The 18833-nt window shown below is 40.9% G+C and overlaps 3 protein-coding genes across 3 annotated transcripts; 1 reads left to right on the forward strand and 2 right to left on the reverse strand.

The window, feature by feature from the left end:
• Positions 1-5159: 5159 nt before the first annotated feature.
• On the reverse strand, positions 5160-13025 carry LOC109468821. The gene is made up of 5 exons (XM_019767160.1): positions 12917-13025; positions 7661-11854; positions 7062-7155; positions 6264-6441; positions 5160-5827 (listed from the first exon to the last, which is right to left on the reverse strand). The coding sequence occupies exons 2-5, from the start codon at positions 11817-11819 to the stop codon at positions 5630-5632; spliced, it is 4629 nt and encodes a 1542-aa protein (XP_019622719.1). The 5' UTR covers positions 11820-11854; positions 12917-13025; the 3' UTR covers positions 5160-5629.
• Positions 13026-13239: 214 nt separating this feature from the next.
• LOC109468892 (snRNA-activating protein complex subunit 5-like) lies at positions 13240-15580 on the forward strand. The gene is made up of 4 exons (XM_019767272.1): positions 13240-13413; positions 13996-14106; positions 14557-14667; positions 15107-15580. Exons 2-4 carry the CDS (start codon positions 14017-14019, stop codon positions 15335-15337), a joined length of 432 nt encoding a protein of 143 aa, XP_019622831.1. The 5' UTR covers positions 13240-13413; positions 13996-14016; the 3' UTR covers positions 15338-15580.
• A 1021-nt stretch (positions 15581-16601) lies between these two features.
• On the reverse strand, positions 16602-18797 carry LOC109468903 (transcription initiation factor IIA subunit 2-like). The gene is made up of 4 exons (XM_019767283.1): positions 18486-18797; positions 17706-17810; positions 16943-17069; positions 16602-16641 (listed from the first exon to the last, which is right to left on the reverse strand). The coding sequence occupies exons 1-4, from the start codon at positions 18555-18557 to the stop codon at positions 16613-16615; spliced, it is 333 nt and encodes a 110-aa protein (XP_019622842.1). The 5' UTR covers positions 18558-18797; the 3' UTR covers positions 16602-16612.
• Between the last annotated feature and the right edge of the window lie 36 nt (positions 18798-18833).

Below are 18833 nucleotides of genomic sequence, written 5' to 3' on the forward strand. Positions count from 1 at the left end.
GGCCACAGAAAAACTGCTGAGTGATTGTGTGGGAATTTTAAACCAGTTTCATGGTTTTTGTCATAAAATTTTCAATGGAATCTAGCACACAGTGTCTCAAATATATTGTAGTTATGAGTAAAAAATGACAACCCCACATTGTAGCTCAAGGGCTACTATAAGAGTTTATAGAAGTAAAATGCTGGCTTAATTCCATATTGGCCCTCCCAAAGAAAGATACTTGTAGAGAAAATATTCCAAAGATACTACAACAAAGAACTCTTATAAAGACTAAATGTATTGTATTTGACACAGAAATGTAAACTGCAAAAGCTGGTGTGTTACGCCGAAAGGCGGTTATACCGGCTATACAGATACAGAAATATCCAATCTCAAGAAATGTACAACACAATAGAAACATCAATATACAAAATATGCATGATGTGCAGAATTCTGACACTAAAACTGTGCAATTTTAACAAAACTTAAGTTTATGGCAAAGAACAACCTGGCTTCTGTATCCGACACAAGAATTCTGACACTAAAACAGTGAAATTTTAACAATATTTCAGAATGGAAAAGAACAAGCTGGCTTCTGAATCTGACACAAGATTGGTCAACCTACCACTATGAACATCTACATGTGCTGAAGAGAAACACTGGATAGATATTATTCTGTATACAACACAGAATATACAGTATAATGTCAGAATATTCATGTACCATCAGCAATGGTGATCGTATAAAGGAAGGTCAGAATCGTAGTCTCTACCAGACTCTTTTTGCAGGCTGACAAATAGTATAAATGGGCCTAAAAAGGGAATATCACTGGCCAGAAGAGTTGGACGCCATAGAATCTCTAGTTTGCCTGCATAGCCTATTCCTCTGGCCAATGATATTCCCGTTTTTAGGCCAATTTCTACTATTTATCAGCCTGCCAAAGGAGTCTGGTGGAGACTACCAGATTTGGCCAATGACCACTTGGTGTGGTACTACTGCAGCTGTTATTATTGAGAATTCATACAGTATAGCATTGATATGATTTCAATGCTGCACTCACAAGAAGCATAGTAGTGCAGATATGCTGGAATATCAAGGGTAATAATAATAATTGTTTATTTGCAAAATCATGCCCGAAGGCTAATTGCGTGTACAGTCAATTATACAGAAACAGGAGACAGGTAACAATCTGTCTGGAAAAACCTCTACTTCTACTACTACTCTAGCTATTAAGGGGTTCGACTTCTTCTTTGAAGGCAGTGGATAATGAATAGTCCCACATTCTGCATAATTAGTGGGTTTTGTGATCTTAGTAGAAATGTAGTCTTTTGGTGATCTTCTAAATGACGAAATGATGGAGAGATTGTTGTAATTGTCTGAAATAATCTGTTTCTTTCGGTCTCATAGTGAGGACACTGGCTAACAAAATGTGTTTCATTTTCCACTGCATTCATTGTACAATATTTACATAATCTCTCATGCACAGGTAGTTTTCTATAGCGACCTTTTTCTATCTCTAGTGGATGCGCACTTATTCTAATCTTACACATGGCAGCTCGTTCGTCGAATTCATTGTGGTATAGATATTTTTCCATGGAGTATTCGGATTTGACGGTCTTGTAAAATCTTAGCTTGCCGTTATCTACAGACAATTGGTGAAAGAACGTTTGAACATACATATCAGTTAGTCTTCTCTTCAACAATGTACATATACTCTTAGTTGTCTAAAGTACAGTGGTTGGTGTTCCAATAAAAAGAATAGCCTGCATTGTTAATTATTTCTTTGACATGGTGTAGCCAACTTTTCTTACCACTATTTCCCATATTGTGTTGCTGACAGAGTAATGCATCTACTTGTAAGGGGTGTGTGAAAGTGTCCAGTTGTTTGAGTCTTAACCAGTATTTAACTACACGGACGGATACATCTATATCTGTTGGGAACAACCCAAGTTCTGCCCTACTTGCTAGGTTACTAGAATTCCTGTGCACACCAAGAATATTTTTACAGAAGCGGTTCTGAGTTATCTCTACAGGACAATTGTCATTTGAATAATCTTTACCCCAGATCTCACAGGCGTATAACATTATAGATTTGATGCACGCATCAAAGAGTTTGAGTAAGGCCTTGGGGGACAAAGAGGTGCGGATGAGGGGTTTAAGACTAAATATTGCTTTACGAGCTTTTAAAGATAATTGTTTTTTGGCCAAAGAATAACTGCCAGACGAAGACATAATTATACCTAGGTAGGTATATGAGCTTGTGATTTGGATATTTTCTGCGCCAAAGGAAAATTTGGTGTTCTTGAATGTTCTTCCTGTTTTGTTGAAAATCATCACTTTGGTTTTCTTCAGGTTTACCTGAATGTTCCATTTCTCACAAAATGCGTTCAGCTTGTTTAGCGCACATTGTAACCCTGTTTCCGATTCCGAAAACATCACAACGTCATCTGCATAAAGCAGACAAGATACTAGTAAATTGTGTAAGGTTGGTGGGGCGCAATCAATATTATCTAAGTCATTAACTAGGTCGTTTATGAATATATTAAAGAGGGTTGGACTGAGGTTGCATCCTTGTCTGACTCCTTTGTCAGTAACAAACAATGGTGTGAGGCCGGCTGACGTTTTGACACAAGTTTGTGGGTTGGTGTACATAGATTTGATTAAACTGTAGAATTTACCACCTATTCCTGAGCTGAGTAGTTTATACCGCAGTCCTTCGCGCCAAACGCTATCGAAAGCTTTACGGAAATCGACAAAGCATGCATAAAGACGTTTATTGGCGTTAGTGTATTTAGATATTAATGTATCAATGACGAAGAGGTTGTCGTTAGTTCCAAAGTTTTTTCTAAAGCCGGCCTGGTTAGGGGAAATGAGGTTATGTTCATCTAGGTAATTAGTAAGACGTGTGTTTATTACAGCTGTAAATAACTTAGCGAGGCAACTGATAACTGATATACCCCGATAATTGTTGGGATCTTCCTTAGGTCCACCTTTATGCAGTGGAACTATGTGGCTTACGCGCCATTGTTGGGGAAAGTGTCCGGATAAAAGAAACAAATTGAATAATTTGGTGAGGGGTTTGACAAGGATAGGAGATGCGCATTTTAGCATCTCATTAAGGATAAGATCGTTGCCTGAGGCTTTGTTATTCTTTAATTGGATGATTGCTTGCATGATTTCCTGTTGTTGAATAATAGTATCTAAATTATTAAGGCTTTCGGACTGTTCTTCTAATTCTAATAATTTATTTGCTATCTGAGTTTGAAAATGATTGTTGAATTCTGGGGACTTAGATGTACTGTCTCTTCCGTACAACCCTTGGAAGTGTTCGTGGAGTTCCTGTTTGTTAATTGTGTCTTCTACAGGGATGGAATCATTTGTTTTGAACTGTTTAACCAGCTCCCAAAAGGCTGACGGGTTGTTGCCAGAGTAAGAATTAAGTTGATGGAGGATATTGTTTTTGTAGGTAATTTTAGTTTTACGAATAAGTCTGGTGTATTCTTTTTTCTTCTAAAATATAGGCCTCTAATAAAAGGGTCCCTGGGATTTTTTGAGAGGAGCTTTCCAAGGTCTTTTAGTTTCTTTCTGGTAATAGCACAGTTCTCATTAAACCATTTCTTTTTGTTTTTGTGTTTGTGTTTGTTACGGGAATGGGTTGCTTGCCTTGTACGGCGTAGAACTAGTGATTTTTTGCCTGCTTCTTGTAGAGGAGAAACTAGGTCATTCAAAGCGGCATCAAGAGAATTTGGGGTTGCCTCGTAGCTCCTGTTGAGAAAGTTTTCCATGGCGGAGGTAAATTCGAGGCTATTTACTATTTCTAGAAACTTTTGTTTGGAGTCAGCTCTCCATACAAATTTACAATGTGGCCGAGTAGACAATGTGTTAGTAGTCTGTTCATAGAGTCGGTTAGCATTGCTATGTAAAATTAGGGAGAGTTTACAATGGTCGGAGAGTGGGGTTAGCGGATGAACATGGAAAAAGGAGATTTTATGGAGGAGAATGTTTTCACTAGCTAGAATGTATCATGTCAGTATTCCATTGTATTTCATCTTTATTGTGCTAACACTAATCTCCTTACAGTTGGAAATATAATGTAAACTGCAAAAACTTAAGCCAAAAATCTGGAGCAGCTACTATATGGCAAGATCTTAGATAATATTATCAAGACTGCATTTTGAACACATTGCACACAATGTTTAGCAACAGTTGAAAGGCACAAGGTGTTACACAAAGTTTTCATGATTCTGTTTCAGGTGCATTTCTCAAAATCAAAATACAAACGTACAATGCCCAAGAATGAAAACCATCAAAGATATACAAAGTAACAAGACTAGTTACTACAAATGTCCTTAGTTAGAATTCTTAGTACATATAATCTTAGCATAATCTCACATGTTGGCTACGTTCAAATGCGCATTATTGCATAAACATCATTCATATGTATGTAGATCTATAGTACATGATTTTCAAAGTGTACTCTTTGCTGAAAGACTTCGAAAAATTCAAACTACAGTACAACATGAAAAAAGTCTGTACAGCCTTTTGTGTACATGTAATAGTATGATACAAAATACAATCGTCAATAATCTTGTAACTTTTAAATCTCTTGATCTGTTTGCATGTGCATCTCAATGACGTAGGCATACATGATTAAACTTGCACTTGAATGGTAATAAAATATTTTTCATAGAACCGTCTATGGTTTAATCCTATTATGAACAGCAGAAAAGTTGTTACAGTAGTGCCTGCATTGTAACGTTTTAATGAACTTGCACATGAATGGTAATAAGAAATCTTATACTTTTTATAACACTGCGCATGGTTTAAACTGATCTACTAATTATGGAGAATTCATACATGTAGAAAAGTAGTCACAGTAAGGCTTGCAGTATAACAGAGCTATGCCAATCCATTGCTACCCTTGAACAAAATAATGCTAAATCAGAATATCGACATTAAAACAGAGTCATACTTAAATTTGGTACATCAGGGTTCATCTTCTAAAGAATGTGACTTAAGTTTTTCTGTTTTTCCCTTGATAAATTTGGCTTTAAAATGTCACAATATGTCAAAGAAAAGAAATTGACATCGGGAATGATTGTAGTTTTCCCTCTGCCTCTGTTTACATCTAGTCTTTTTTGGCAATTGCATACTTTTAGACATATAGGAAACAAGGATACTAAGTGTCATGGCTTTGTAGACCAATAAAACAATCATGATGTGCTTCTTACTTCTAAATGTCTAAGAAACAAGGAAACTAAGTGATGTGGCCCTGTAGAACCTTCTTAAAAAAATCAAGACATGCTTCTTATTTTATGATGTCTACGAAACAAGGAAAGTAAGTGGTACAGTTTTGAAAACCCTTCCAAAAAGAATGAAGATATGCTTTTAACTCTAATATACAATGTCAAAGAAACAAGAAAACTAAGAGATGAGACCTTGTAGACCATCATAAAAAAAGACATGCTTTGTACTTGAAAATGTCTAATAAACAAACGAAGTGGAATGTCCTTGCAGACTCCAAAAACATAAGCTGTGCTTCTTACTCTAAAATGTGAAAGAAACAAGTCAAGACATGCTAAAGATACTTAAAAATGTTTAAGAAACAAGGAAACTAAAAGGTGCGGCCTTGTAGACCCTTCTAAAAAAATCAAGACATGGTTCTTGAGTTGTCCTGGGTGTAGAAGATGTGGTGTAGAAGGTTGTGAAGATCTGTAGTGTTGGGGTCAACGAGGTTTGCTTTCCTCTTACACCTGTTCCACCTGTGCTGAAGCTGTGTGAACCCCTGGAGGCCTGATAGGATGGTGAAGGGGAGATGCCTGGGGAGGTAACTATCCAGTTTACCTGCCTGGAGACGGACAAAAAATAATGTCAGAGATGGCAGACTTCACCCCCTCAGGTGGGACATACAGAAACTGCACTGCACATGTACTAGTAGAAACTGCAAATGTATATCTAGCAGAACATACAGAAACTACAGTGTAGACACATGCGCACACAGAAACACAGAGTGACACACACACACAAACACACTCACACACACACACACAGACAGAGTAACACACACACAGACATACGCACACACACACACACACACACACACACACACACACACACACACACACACACACACACACACACACACAAACAGAGTAACACACACACACAGACACACACACTAACAGATTCATTGGTGTTGGGCGATATATGCAAATGAGCAAATAATTTGCATATATGGGCCAACACCAATGAAGCCGCTACCAGAGGTATATGTGTAGACTCACCACCATGCAGATTGCCGAGTCAGCTGATGCACAAGGAGGGTGGAGGTAGAAGTGTCTCTTCCTGCCCAGCCTGCAGTACTCCTCACAGGAGACAGGGGGCCTCCACGACGTCTTTGCATCCTGGAATCCCCACACAAACGTGTCCTGTACAAGGCCTTTAGGTAGTGACTGGAAAAATCTGCAACAGACGTAAACATCATGAAAGTTCATCTGTGTTGGTAGTTACAAGTTTAAACTTTTGGTCCAACCCAAGAAGTTCTCTCGCTTAGACCTTTCGATGCGACCAGTCACTCTGGTCTTCCTCAGTAAACTGCCATGTGACAAGCCTCACTGGGTCAGTCTACTGAGGAAGACCAGAGTGACTGGTCGAAAGTTCAAAGACATAAACATTGCAACAGTGGGTACAATTTGACCAATAAACAGAGGTCTTTTAACCTAAAGCCTAGGAAAATTTACAGTTGTGTTTCCTGTTTTAGTCCTGAAAAAATTAGGAACTTGGAAACCATTTATGTCTCAGTCATGTTGTGAGGCGACCCTCTTCAAGGAGACCACCTGTCCAAGGTGACAACTTTTCTTTGGTCCCCTGGGTGACCGGCTTGGACAGGTTTGACTGTACTATCATGAAAGTTCATCTGTGTTGATAGTTACGTGTTTAGAGTTCAAACTTTAGATCCAACACAAAAAAATCTCTCACCTAGAGCTCTCGACCAGTCACTCTGGTCTTCCTCAGTAGACTGACCTCTAGCTAGGTGAGAGATTTTTTGTGTTTTAACTCTAAACAGGTTTGACTGTACTCACTGTGGCCAACAGTCCAGGTCCACCAGTACAACATGCTTCATGGCCTGTAGTGAGATGCCCTGTGGCCATTTGGAGGGGTCCTCTTGGTTGACATCTAGAGAAACAGTGCAGTAAAACATAAGTAAGACTACACCAATATATAGTAAAAGACTGAAGTTATTATGAGTATACTTAGTCTAGTAGTTGAAAAGTTATGTAACAGTAAGATCAATCTAGATCTCTTGTGTTGGAAATCATAGTTCAAACTAGGAAAAAAATGTTGCGTTTCCTGTTTCAGCCCTTAAAAAATTAGGGTCGGATTAGGTATGAACAATGGCAATCTCTAATGATCCAATGTGTACAATACAATACAATAAACAAAGTAAAAACTTGCTTGAGGACACTTTTAATGTTTTATTGTCAATGTTCATGTTTGAAAACCAATTGTACAACATTTCATCACTCAGGTGTCAGATCATGGAGCTAGAAAATGTCAATCAGTCCAAAAAACTTATAATTTTATGTCCCTTGCAGGGGTCCACATAAAAAAGGCTAGGGCTGGCAGTTCTTTTCTAGGGTCAGCCAGGAAACACAACATTTTTTTTCCTTTAAGGTCTTACCTGTTTTTGAGAACTCCACTTTTCGGACGTCACTGTTTGTTGTTCCCTCACGTTCCTCCGAGGTTTCCATCTTGACTTCCTCCTGTTTCACCACTAGTTCACCTTGTACCCCATTCTTGCTCTCTTCCTGCAATGTCTTAAAAGCCATGCTACCTTCTTTCAACTTGCAAGGAGGCTGGCACACACGGAAAAACTTACCCTGAGCCTTTGGACTCTTGTGATGTTCATCTTTTTGCGAAGGAAAAGTTTTGGCATGCGGGGAAGTGCCTGGCGAGACCGCAGTCTTGGTAGTCTGAGATTCTGATGCTTCTCTTCCAAGGATAACAGGAATGCTTTGGGAGCTACAAGCTGTCTGATGCCTCTGACTTTCCTTTGGGAGGTTCTGCACAGTTTTTGTGAGCTGTTGAGACGCGCTTGGCACCTTTGGGATGTTTAGAGTCACACTGAAGGTACTTGGTTCACCATTTTCATTCTGGAGTGTTCCTGACGCATTTTTTAAACTGTTGTACCTTCCCTTGCTTTCAGTAATAGGAGAGTTTAAGTCTGTATGTTCAGAAGCAGCCCTATAGCTCTGATCATAGCAGTGTAGCGATTTAGAGTTTGATTGAAGTGTTTGGGACTTGTGGGCAAAATGAGAAGCACCCGTGACACCAGGGTATATTTTGACAGTAGAGTCAATGCGAGGCAAAAAAAGTCTTGGACTGCTTTGTTGACAAGTTGAATGAAGATTTTGGCTGCTAATGTTTTCCTCAACTTTGGGGACTACCTGGGTACTCCCAACACCTTCTGCTTGGTTCTTAAACCTGGCCTCTTGGCTGCCTTTCTTAGAATTTTCTTGAGCCTGAGGTAAGTCACTTCTATTGCAGTTACTTTTAGTTGGTCCTGTTTTGAATGTACAGTCTGCCTGAATGTCACACTGAAGTTCTTCCTCTTTCACCGGGGATTTGGTACGATCCATTTTACTGTTGGCTTTTATAGGTTTGTTACACTTGTTACATTGACCTTTGATCTCTGACCCCTCTGATGACCTTGACACTGAAGCTTGGCTGTTCTGTGTGCTGGTTTCAGGGTTATGAACCGTAGAAACATCGATGGAGCTGCTTAGACTTTGCAGTTTCAACCTTAGGTTTGAGAATTCACCTGACATTGCAGTATGGCTGTTACTGTTGTTGGAATTCCTGCTTTGCGAATCTGTATGAGAATTTGTGGACCTTGACAACGTATTGAAGAGATTCCTTGTGCTGTTGGAAAGTGACGTGATAGTTCCCCCCTCTTGTTTGACATGGACTGTTCCAAGCTTGGCATTACTGCACACTGCAGGTGAATTGGAACGCGCCACCTTTCTTGGCAGAGGGGGGTCCACATCATCGAATGCTTTCCTTTTCGGACTAGTAGTAGTAGAGCTTTCGTCAAGGTTGTCATTCTTGGAATGCTGTGTATCTTTTACTCCTGGCAAATTATTGTTCAAAGGAGTGAAATCCTCACAGTCAAAACCTCCCTGTTGTTCTGTGTCTTGAAAACAACTCGGAAGCATTGCATCTTCTTTCTTTATTGCTTCTTCACTGACAATGACAGTTCTTGTGTCTTGAGATTTTTCTGAGGCATCTCTGGTAGCTGCAGGACACTCCTTCAATTCTGGATGACTTTCTCCAGACCTTGCAAAGACTCGACATATCACCAGCCTTAGTTCTCTCTTGTTCTTTTGTTGCTGTAATTCTGTGTCGCTGCTCCTATGTGCTTCCATGCCTTCTTCTATCATACTGATAGTCCTTCTGAGATGCCTTCCGTTGTAGCTTTTCGTGACGTTACGCTTGTGAAGCCTGGTCAGTTTCAAAGCCAAGCTCAAGAGCGGTGATCCAGGCTTGTTGGGTTCGAAAGCCTCCGCGATAGGATTTCTGAAAGATACGGCAATGTTCTGTACTTCCGAAGGCTCTACCATGGCATCCAAAGACGCCTGAATAAGCTCATCGTCTCTTGCTTGTCTTTCTTCCTTGTCTTGCAGTGAAAACGACTTGAGAGGACCCTTAGAATGGTTCAGAAAGGGCCGATTTGCTTCAAGAATGTCTTCCGATTCGGCTTGATTTTGTTCGGAGTTGTGACGCTCTGAAAGTTCTGTTGCTTCTTCCCCAGAAACTAGGGATAAGTTATCCGAGTCTGCAACTGTTTCTGACTTTGTGGTTGGAGGTTCAGAAATAACTACTTCAGGTGATGTCACTGACATGTCACTTTCTTCTCTCAGAGAAGAGTACACCTTGCTTCCAACATCTTCTTCTAGCATTGTTTCCATTCTGTCTTCTGTACTTAGGGCACTTACCGGCCATTTAAGGTTGATACTCTTGTTACCTGAAACCTCTGGTGTTCTCTCTGTCATGGTTTCGTCAACTGCAGATGACAACGGTGTCATGCAACCACAATCTTCTTCCAACGCACTAAGAATTTCCTGCTGGGTTGGTTCCATGCTGAGGCTGAGCCTTTGCACGCTGTTTTCTAGCAAGTTTGGAATGCCGCTAAGTATAGAGTCCTGTTCAGTGCGTTTCTGTTTCGCTGTTCTGTCGATCAACTTGAGAGTGATCTTACTTTTATTTGCAGATCCTTTGCTGGGAACCGGTACCAAACCTGGTTTAGAAGGTTCCTTATCGTCTTTAGTTGGTGAAGAAGTCTCAGGCTCTGTCTTAGGTTCAGTCTTTATGGTTTCTCCCAGTGGTTGGGCTTTCTGGAGTGGCTTCAGAGGTTTGAGTTTCACAAGAAGCTTTAACGGAATGTCTTTACTTGTTGATGGTTTGTCTGGTGTTGTTTGAGGGATGGTTGTGACGTTGTCTTCTGCTGGTCTTATCGGAACCAACGTTCTGTAGTCGACATCTCCGTCTTTTAATACTCCAGGGTCAAGGTCGGGTTTTAAGAGTCTGTGGTCCACGTCTTTTGTGTACTTCTGTTTCTCTGATGACACTTCTGTATCAAATGACAAGGGCACCTCCACCAAAGTTCGGAGCGTGCTTGCCCGGGGGCTGACCGACGTGTTTGCGGTGGAACTTGGGGCGTCGTAGCGAGGAGGCATGTCTTCCTGAGGGCTGATGACGATGTTGACGTTGTTGGAACGCGCGCAGGCGCCATTTTGTTTCCTGTCCATGACTGACACGTCGCTTGAAGTGTTTATTTCAATGACTTGCCGCTCGGTGACGTTGTGGGCTGACTCGACAATTCTCTGTGACCCAGCTGGCCCAACCGCACCGTGTTCAGGCAGGATTGTTACCATGATCCTTTGCTGCTGCGTGCCGGTTGTTCCCATCATGCCATGCTGTGGGAAATTATTTGGGCCGTGCTGATGAGCACCCATCATGCCTTGCTGCATCTGGCCTGGTCCAACTGATCTCTGTTGGTTGACACCCATCATCCTTTGCTGCTGCATTCCCATCATGCTCTGCTGGCTGACTGCATGGCCCATCATCCTTTGCTGCTGGCCTCGCATCATGAGCTGTTGATTGACGCGAGGACCCATCATGCTTTGCTGACTCACCCCGGGCATTCTCTGCTGCTGGTTACCCATCATGCCTGGCTGCTGGTTACCCATCATGCCTGGCTGCTGGTTACCCATCATGCCTGGCTGCTGGTTACCCATCATGCCCGGTTGACAAACTCCTGGTCCTGTCATCCTCGGGTGCTGGGCTCCCATCATGCCTTGCTGATTCACCACCGGGCGCTGAGCTCCCATCATGCCTTGCTGATTCACCACCAGGCGCTGAGCTCCCATCATGCCTTGCTGAGTCACCACAGGGCGCTGAGCTCCCATCATGCCTTGCTGACTCACCATAGGGCGCTGAGCTCCCATCATGCCTTGCTGACTCACCATCGGACGCTGAGCTCCCATCATGCCTTGCTGGCTCACCACAGGGCCTGCCATTCTCGGGTGTTGGGCTCCCATCATGCCTTGCTGACCAGGCATACCCATCCTGTGTTGCTGAGCCCCCATCATGCCTTGCGGATGCATCCCTGGGCCAGCCATCCTATGTTGCGGTCCTCCCATCATGCCTTGCTGTCCCATCATGCCTGGATGCTGCTGAGGATTTCCCATCATTCTCGGGTGTTGCTGCATGCCTGGACCACCCATCATGCCTTGCGGATGGAACCCCGGCCTGAACGTTTGTTGCTGGAAGTTGTTCATCTTCAGCAGAAGCAGCTCTCACTCGGGATTCAAATCTGAAGGGGGAAAATGGGAAAATTACTAGTATCCATTAAGCTGGCCATAAAATAAATGCTTGCCTGGAATCCCCATCTTGTCCAGTTGCCATGAAACATCTGTGTTTATGCAGGTGCAGTGTACTAGTATGGGGGCCTGCATGCCCTTTTTCGTAAGGCGTAACCAGTCTTCGTAATCCGTAGGCAGCCTCCCAAAAAATCAACGTAATAGTACATCAGCCACAAAGCGTAAAGTCATAATCAGCTCTGAGACTTTTAACATAATTCGTAATCGGCGACGAAAATTTTGTGTAATTCGTAATCTCTCCACCCCCCCCATGCAGGCCCTGATAAATGCTAGCCTGCTGGAATCTCATCTTGTTAATTGTCACGAAAAATCTGTGGGTTTCGAACAGGTGCAGTACTAGTAATAATGTTCTGCCAAAATGCTCTGACACAGCACATTCACAACTGCAAGCAATCTGCTCAAAATATGTAATATGAAATTTTTTATGCAGACCTTGCTATGGTGGCTATAAAAAACTAGATTAATATTCATAAACAATATTGAGCTCTTGCAAAATGTCTTCTCAGTCCACAATATTTCTACAATCAAAGATTATGTTTTGTACCCTGATCTTTTCATTCATGCTACTATAGTACTAAAACAATCAGATTACAAATCATGGAAAGGAAATACAAGGAAACTCATTGACGACAAAAGTTGTAGAATCCAACCTACGGAAATGATTTGCAAATTGTAAACATGTTTTCGAATTTCGTGTCTGCCCTGTTGTTTAAAAAACTCCCCAGGGGATTTTCTGTGGTTTAAAAACAAACCTACACGTACACGAAGGATTCGTCACGCATTTGACAGACAATCTGTTGCATAACGTTAAAAATCTGGCAAGATTTTTGCATTGTCGTCTGAAAATGTACATTCATGCCCAGTCTAGGGGCTTTTATTTTAAACCAATCCCATATGGAACTCCAAATCTCCAAGAAGATTGTCTCACTTTTGTACTGGCGTATTCTTCCTTGAAGAAAGACAATCGTATTGGACAAGGCATCTTACACACCCACCTTTTGTCTTCAGAAACTGGCGTGTAGCTAAGAGATCGGACCAGAAAGTTGAACTGGAGCCCTGGGTTCAGACATTTTGTCAGGCAGGTTTTTTTGCATCCTAATGACTTTTTTTTTCGTAAACTAAATGACAGCATCCACACGCTACATAAATTAAATCCTTACACATCAATTTTGGAAAGAAAACAAAAAAGTATCATTCTTTAAACAAAAATTTTAACAATATATTTTGATGTTATAGCATGTTGATATACTTTTGTATATTTGTTCTCTAATATTTTTGTGATATGTATTTTGTTTGCGTTTAGATTTCCAATATGCCCTTTGACCTTTAAAAATGGCCGCCAGAAGTTGAAAAAATCGCCAAAAAGATTTTCTGCAAATCTTTGTACATTTTTGGTGATCAGATTCGTTTTTATGGAGTATAAACTACTCACGGAAGATCACACGTGTTTTTGGAAGGAACTTCAGTGAGAAAACGTTGCTGGTTTTGAAAGGTATGACCTCAAATCAGTGTATACGTTTGGGTAAACCGGTAACGTTGTAAGCTTGCATATGATATTTAGCTACATGTGACCGCTCCAAATTATATATGTTTATATATAGAAAGTTGAACGGCATTTTAACTTCAGTATAGTAGCTGCTTGTTCTGGATAAAGATATGCATATGTTGTTACAACAGATTTTGAAATTATGCAAATTATTGTCGAAAATAAGATATATTTGTATGTTGACATGTGATATGTAACTGTATGATTTTTGCCAAACAAACCCAGAAACAGAAATAAAATCGTTAAAAATTTGGTCTAAAAGGGGTAAAAAAAACCTCTCCTGTTAATATAACACCAACTTAAAAGGAGGGCCTGCATGCCCTTTTTTGTAAGGCGTAATCACACCTATTTAGTCCTCGCAATCCGTAGGCAGCCTCCCAAAAAAAATCAACGTAATTTGTAGTACACATGTATTACATTAACAGCAAAGCATAAAGTCGTAATTAATTCTAAAACTTTCATGTAATTCATAATCGGTAGCGAAAAGTTTGCGTAATTCGTAATCACTACCTCCCCCCCCCCATGCAGGCCCTCAGTAAGTAGTATAGGATGTTCAGTGAGCTTCAAGAGTTGGAGGAGGAGGAGAGAGTGTTGCAGTCCATACAGACCACTCTACAGGATCAGCTCAACAGACTCAAGGTAATGTTACCTGATTCTGTATTGCGTAATTTGTAAACCTGTGGCCATTCTCTATACAGGCTTATAGAACTGTTGGTTCGGTGGTCTTCGCCTGTTTTCTGATTAGCCCAGTCCGTAGCAGGCTTATAGAACTGTTGGTTTGGTGGTCTTCGGCTGTTTTCTTAGTAGCCCAGTTCTAAAACGGGGGTAATTCAACCAGGCCGGCTATGTTGTCTTTATGCAATCAGAAAATAGCACCTAAAAGTTCCCAAAGAACCTGAAGACCCCCCCCCCACAATTTTGGCATGCTATGGAGGCTAGCCACAGTTGTGTTCTTGCTGCAAAAGTGCCACCTACATTGGCTTTGATCAAGGTGTCTGCCAGACATTGAAATGTAAGCACTTGGTAAGATAATCCCTCGTTGTGCTGAAGAAAGTCTTCAAATCCTAAAGTGTTGCCTATTCTCCTCAGGTTGAGGAGCTGGCCCTGAAGAGTATGATAGCAGAGAAACAGGGAGCAGGGCAGAGTTTTGAGGAGAGAAGAAGTCAGGAACTCAAGAAGCTGTTGTCTGTGAATGAAATGGTGAGTGGAAATCAGTTCTTTGTGATACTACAAAAATGTATCATGAAAGTTCATCTGTGTTGGTAGTTACAGGTTTAGAGTTAAAACTTTAGCTCCAACACAAAGATTCTCTCACCTAGAGCTTTCGACCAGTCACTCTGGTCTTCTTCAGTAGACTGACCCAGTGAGCCTTGTGACATGGCTTCTTTGAAGTGGGCCAGTCTTTTTACTCAAAAACCTCTGTTTATTCTTAAGTGCACATGCACCTTTGAAAAATTGATTTTGTTTTTTTGTGACTCCAGAACTGGTTCCCAACGTTCAGGTTTTTTTGGACTTGAACCTAAACATTTTTACAAGTCCGGAACTAGTTCTAGCAAACGGGCACACAGCACTAATTCAAGATATAACTTATTTTGACAAATCGTAAGATAATAATTATCCTTTTTTTGCACCAATCCAGGAGGAAGAAGACTTTGAGGACCCCAACATTAATGAGACCCCTCTACAGCTGGACCTATCCCAGGGTGCCTTGCTCCAGCAGCCAACCAAAGAAGAGGAATTTGAGGAGGAGGAAGAAGAAGAGGAAGATGAGGAGGATCTTTATGAAGATGGCATCAACAGAGATCTCATGTTACTCATGGACCAAGTCTGTAAAAACCCAGAGGAGATGGAAGAGGATGACAGTTCTTGATGATTCTTGTAGACAGTTGTAGTATCCAGTTAGCCTGGTTCATTTCATTTTACCAGAGTAGTACGCTCAGGTCTACTGACCTGGTTTTCAGGTATCTCTTGGGTAAAATACACAATATACAGGAGCAAACACACAATAAGCATATACATTACAGTTTCAACTCAACATACATGACAATCTTAAAAACATTTGCCACTGGTTACCAAACCTATTATAGCTCCTGAGTCCTACATCCTCTCCACAAATTATGTAGGACTTGGGAGCTATAATAGGTTTAATTGGTAACCAGGCTAGTATCCAGTAGCAGGCCTCGAAATTCAGTTTTGGGAATTCACGAGTTTCCCATTCCCAGTATGCATTTTGCATGGGGGTAAAAATTACCAGGTTGCATAGCGCAATGCATCGTGGGAATGTGAAATTGGTGAATTATAGGTACACCTAAAAAACTGGGTGCACAAAAAGTTGTTGAATGCACCATATGAAATAAAGTAGAATGTCATCATAGTCTAACTACAAAACAGAAAGTGCTATAAGTGATATAGCCAGGATATGGGAAAAAACATGTACAAAACTGTTATGAATAGATTTTATTTTTGCTACTGTACAAAGTTCACACAGCTGACAGTTCATTACTGACTTCCACATTCAAAGTGTTCAGTGTTACGTATATATATACTAGTGACACATGTAAACAATGTAGCTGGCTCCTGTACTGGAATGTCTACTTGAATGATATACATAAAGTTTATGTTGAAGCTGTGTATTTCTTGTTGTGTTACTTTTTGTCTCTTTCCTATTATATAGGATGTTTACATGGCTACATTAACAGTCCTAAGCATATCTGCTGATAGAGTTCTAAATCTAAACAATGTTTGAGACAAAATACTTTCAATTTTGATCTGCAAAAGTCTTGAAACTTAATATACAGCAACATACTCTTCATTCTTAGCCTCTACCAGGCTTTAGAAGTGGCTGGAAAGAGTAAAAATTGGCCAAATAGACAGGGGAGTCGGTCCACTAAAGGAGTACAGTTTGTAATTTTTTTTTTTTCTGAGAGGCAAGCTCCTCTTTTTGCAGACCAACTCCCCTGGCATGTTATGATCTATTGGCCAATTTCTACTCTTTCCAGCCACTTTTGAAGCCTGACAGAGGCTACTTAATGCTTGAAAACATAGAAAAATGAAAAGTTCCAGTTGAAGACTGAATATGTTCAGAGAGGGCTTGTTTTTTTCTTTGCAGTTCTTACAAATAGGAGAAATGACTTGTTGTAGTGGGTTAGTCATCTCTGGTGCCCCCTGCACTGGCTGTAACAACACAAACCAAATGTTAGAGAAATGACAGAAATATCTTTTAAAAAATATTCAAACACAACAAGGTACACACTATTCGAACCTAGCACCTTCAAAACATATTTTTATGTGCAAATCATGTGCATTTTGTACATTGCACATGGGTATTCTGAGCCCTGTATTTAGTTCCAGGAAAAAAAATTGCAGTTAAGACATCCAGCTCTAGCCTGGGTGCCAGACTCATAGCACACTGAACACATGCTCACTGAGATACTTTATGTAGATAGTGTGCCATGGGTCTGGCACCCAGGCTCACCTTTCCCATCACAGGCCACGATCTTGACCTTGTCGACTCTGATGATGTCTGCCACGTCGCGGAACTCCATGTCGTTCAGAACAAACGTCCAGACGTTGTCGCAGAAACGGTACGTCCTCAGGTGACCCTGAAGAAAAGAAAAATCCTAACTGTTATTTGAATTCCAGACATACACTGTGTTTCTTTAGCCTCCGTAGCAGGCTTATAGAACTGGGGGTTTGGTGGTCTTCGGCTGTTTTCTGATTAGCCCAGTTCTAAAAACGGGGGTAATTCAACCAGGCCTGCTATGTTGTCTATATGCAATCAGAAAATAGTACATAAAACCTCCCAAAGTCCATGAAGACCCATCAAAACCTACAGTTTTTGGCATGCTGTGGAGGCTAGTGTTTCTTTAGGCAGGGCTAGAAATACTTTCATCTACATACATTGTATCTGCAATTGGGTAAAAAATCAACACCATACTCCATAGCATGTCCATGTAACACAAGATTTCATACCCATGTACCCTGTTGTAGTACTGTACAAAATCCCTAGAGCATCCATAATTGAACTTGACCTTTGTTGCCCCCACCCTAACCTACCTACAAAATACAGTAACATTACAATGTATTGAAAAGATACACAAACTGCACCCCAAGTTTTAACCAATTAAAAATCTGCATACCCTATATCTGGTACACCTTAAAAAAATTTAACACAGAACCATAACCTTCTTAATGAAGGTAATTAGCCTAATGAAGAAGTTGCAGTTTCTATGTCTGACCTTGAAGTTGAGTCTGTTCCTGACCCTGGTAGCCAGAGCGTTGTTAATGGCCTTGTCAAACTGTAACAGGACCTGCAGGGCCAACTGGGGGGTGATCTGCTGGGACTGGAGGTCAAACAACAGAAAAATGACCTGTTAACATACATATCCTTGATACCATCTTCGGGATGAGAAGGCTTGCCTGTAGTAATCCCGGTCTCAAACTTTACTCATGTGTTGTACTTCATACTCTCCCAATGTTTGTCTAACCATGTCTTAAACTCGTTCACTGTTTTTGAGTCGACTATGGACTGTGGCCAGTGGTACTAGTAATATCAGGGCTGGAAATATTATACATGTATACGTTTTTCTGCGTACCTACACTCGAGCAGGGAACATTGAACCAAGACCAGATGCAGACAAATTTTACCTGCACCACTCAGAATTTAGGAAGTATGGATCACAATAAAAACTGTTCAGAAACCTTTGCCATTGCTTATTTCTTTTAATATCTTATATCTTTTAATAATAATTATACTCCATAGGTGCCTTAGGTGGTGACACTAACAGTCAAAACAGCAGGTAAAAATCAAGACCTACATGTATCTAATACTATAAACCTACCAGTAGTACATGGTGCAGGTTAGACATCAGAAACTACCTGCACTATTATGGTGCATATGCACCCAGTAAAATGACATCTGAAGTTTCTCCCCATACTTTTACAACCGTAAAAACATCCACATACGGCCAAGTTATTTCTACAACACACGAAATTCTAGCTTGTTTTACACCAGGTACCTGTATGAGCTCGTCCAGACTCTCCTGTAGTGTATTACCGATGGTGGTGTTCCGGTATAGCTGGTACGCCATCTTGTTTGCGCGGGTTTCTTTGTTTGGGCGAAGAAAAAAAAAACAAGAACGAATTTCACAAAATTTAGCCCGACCCTGCACAGGTTTTCCAACCTGGTAAGTCTATGTCCTCTGTAGACTGTGGTACTAAATGTAAATTCTGTCCCAAACCCCTAAATTACGGTAAAAAAGACAATTTTGAAGACGAACAAGTTGCGAGCATCCACAGCCTTCTAAATCTCACCAGGGTTGCAGTTCAGTAAAATCTCGCAAGGGGGCAGTTCTTACCTGAGCATA

The sequence above is a fragment of the Branchiostoma belcheri genome, unplaced genomic scaffold, assembly GCF_001625305.1.
Source record: "Branchiostoma belcheri isolate BF01 breed outbred unplaced genomic scaffold, Haploidv18h27 scaffold2, whole genome shotgun sequence".
Taxonomy (NCBI): domain Eukaryota; kingdom Metazoa; phylum Chordata; class Leptocardii; order Amphioxiformes; family Branchiostomatidae; genus Branchiostoma; species Branchiostoma belcheri.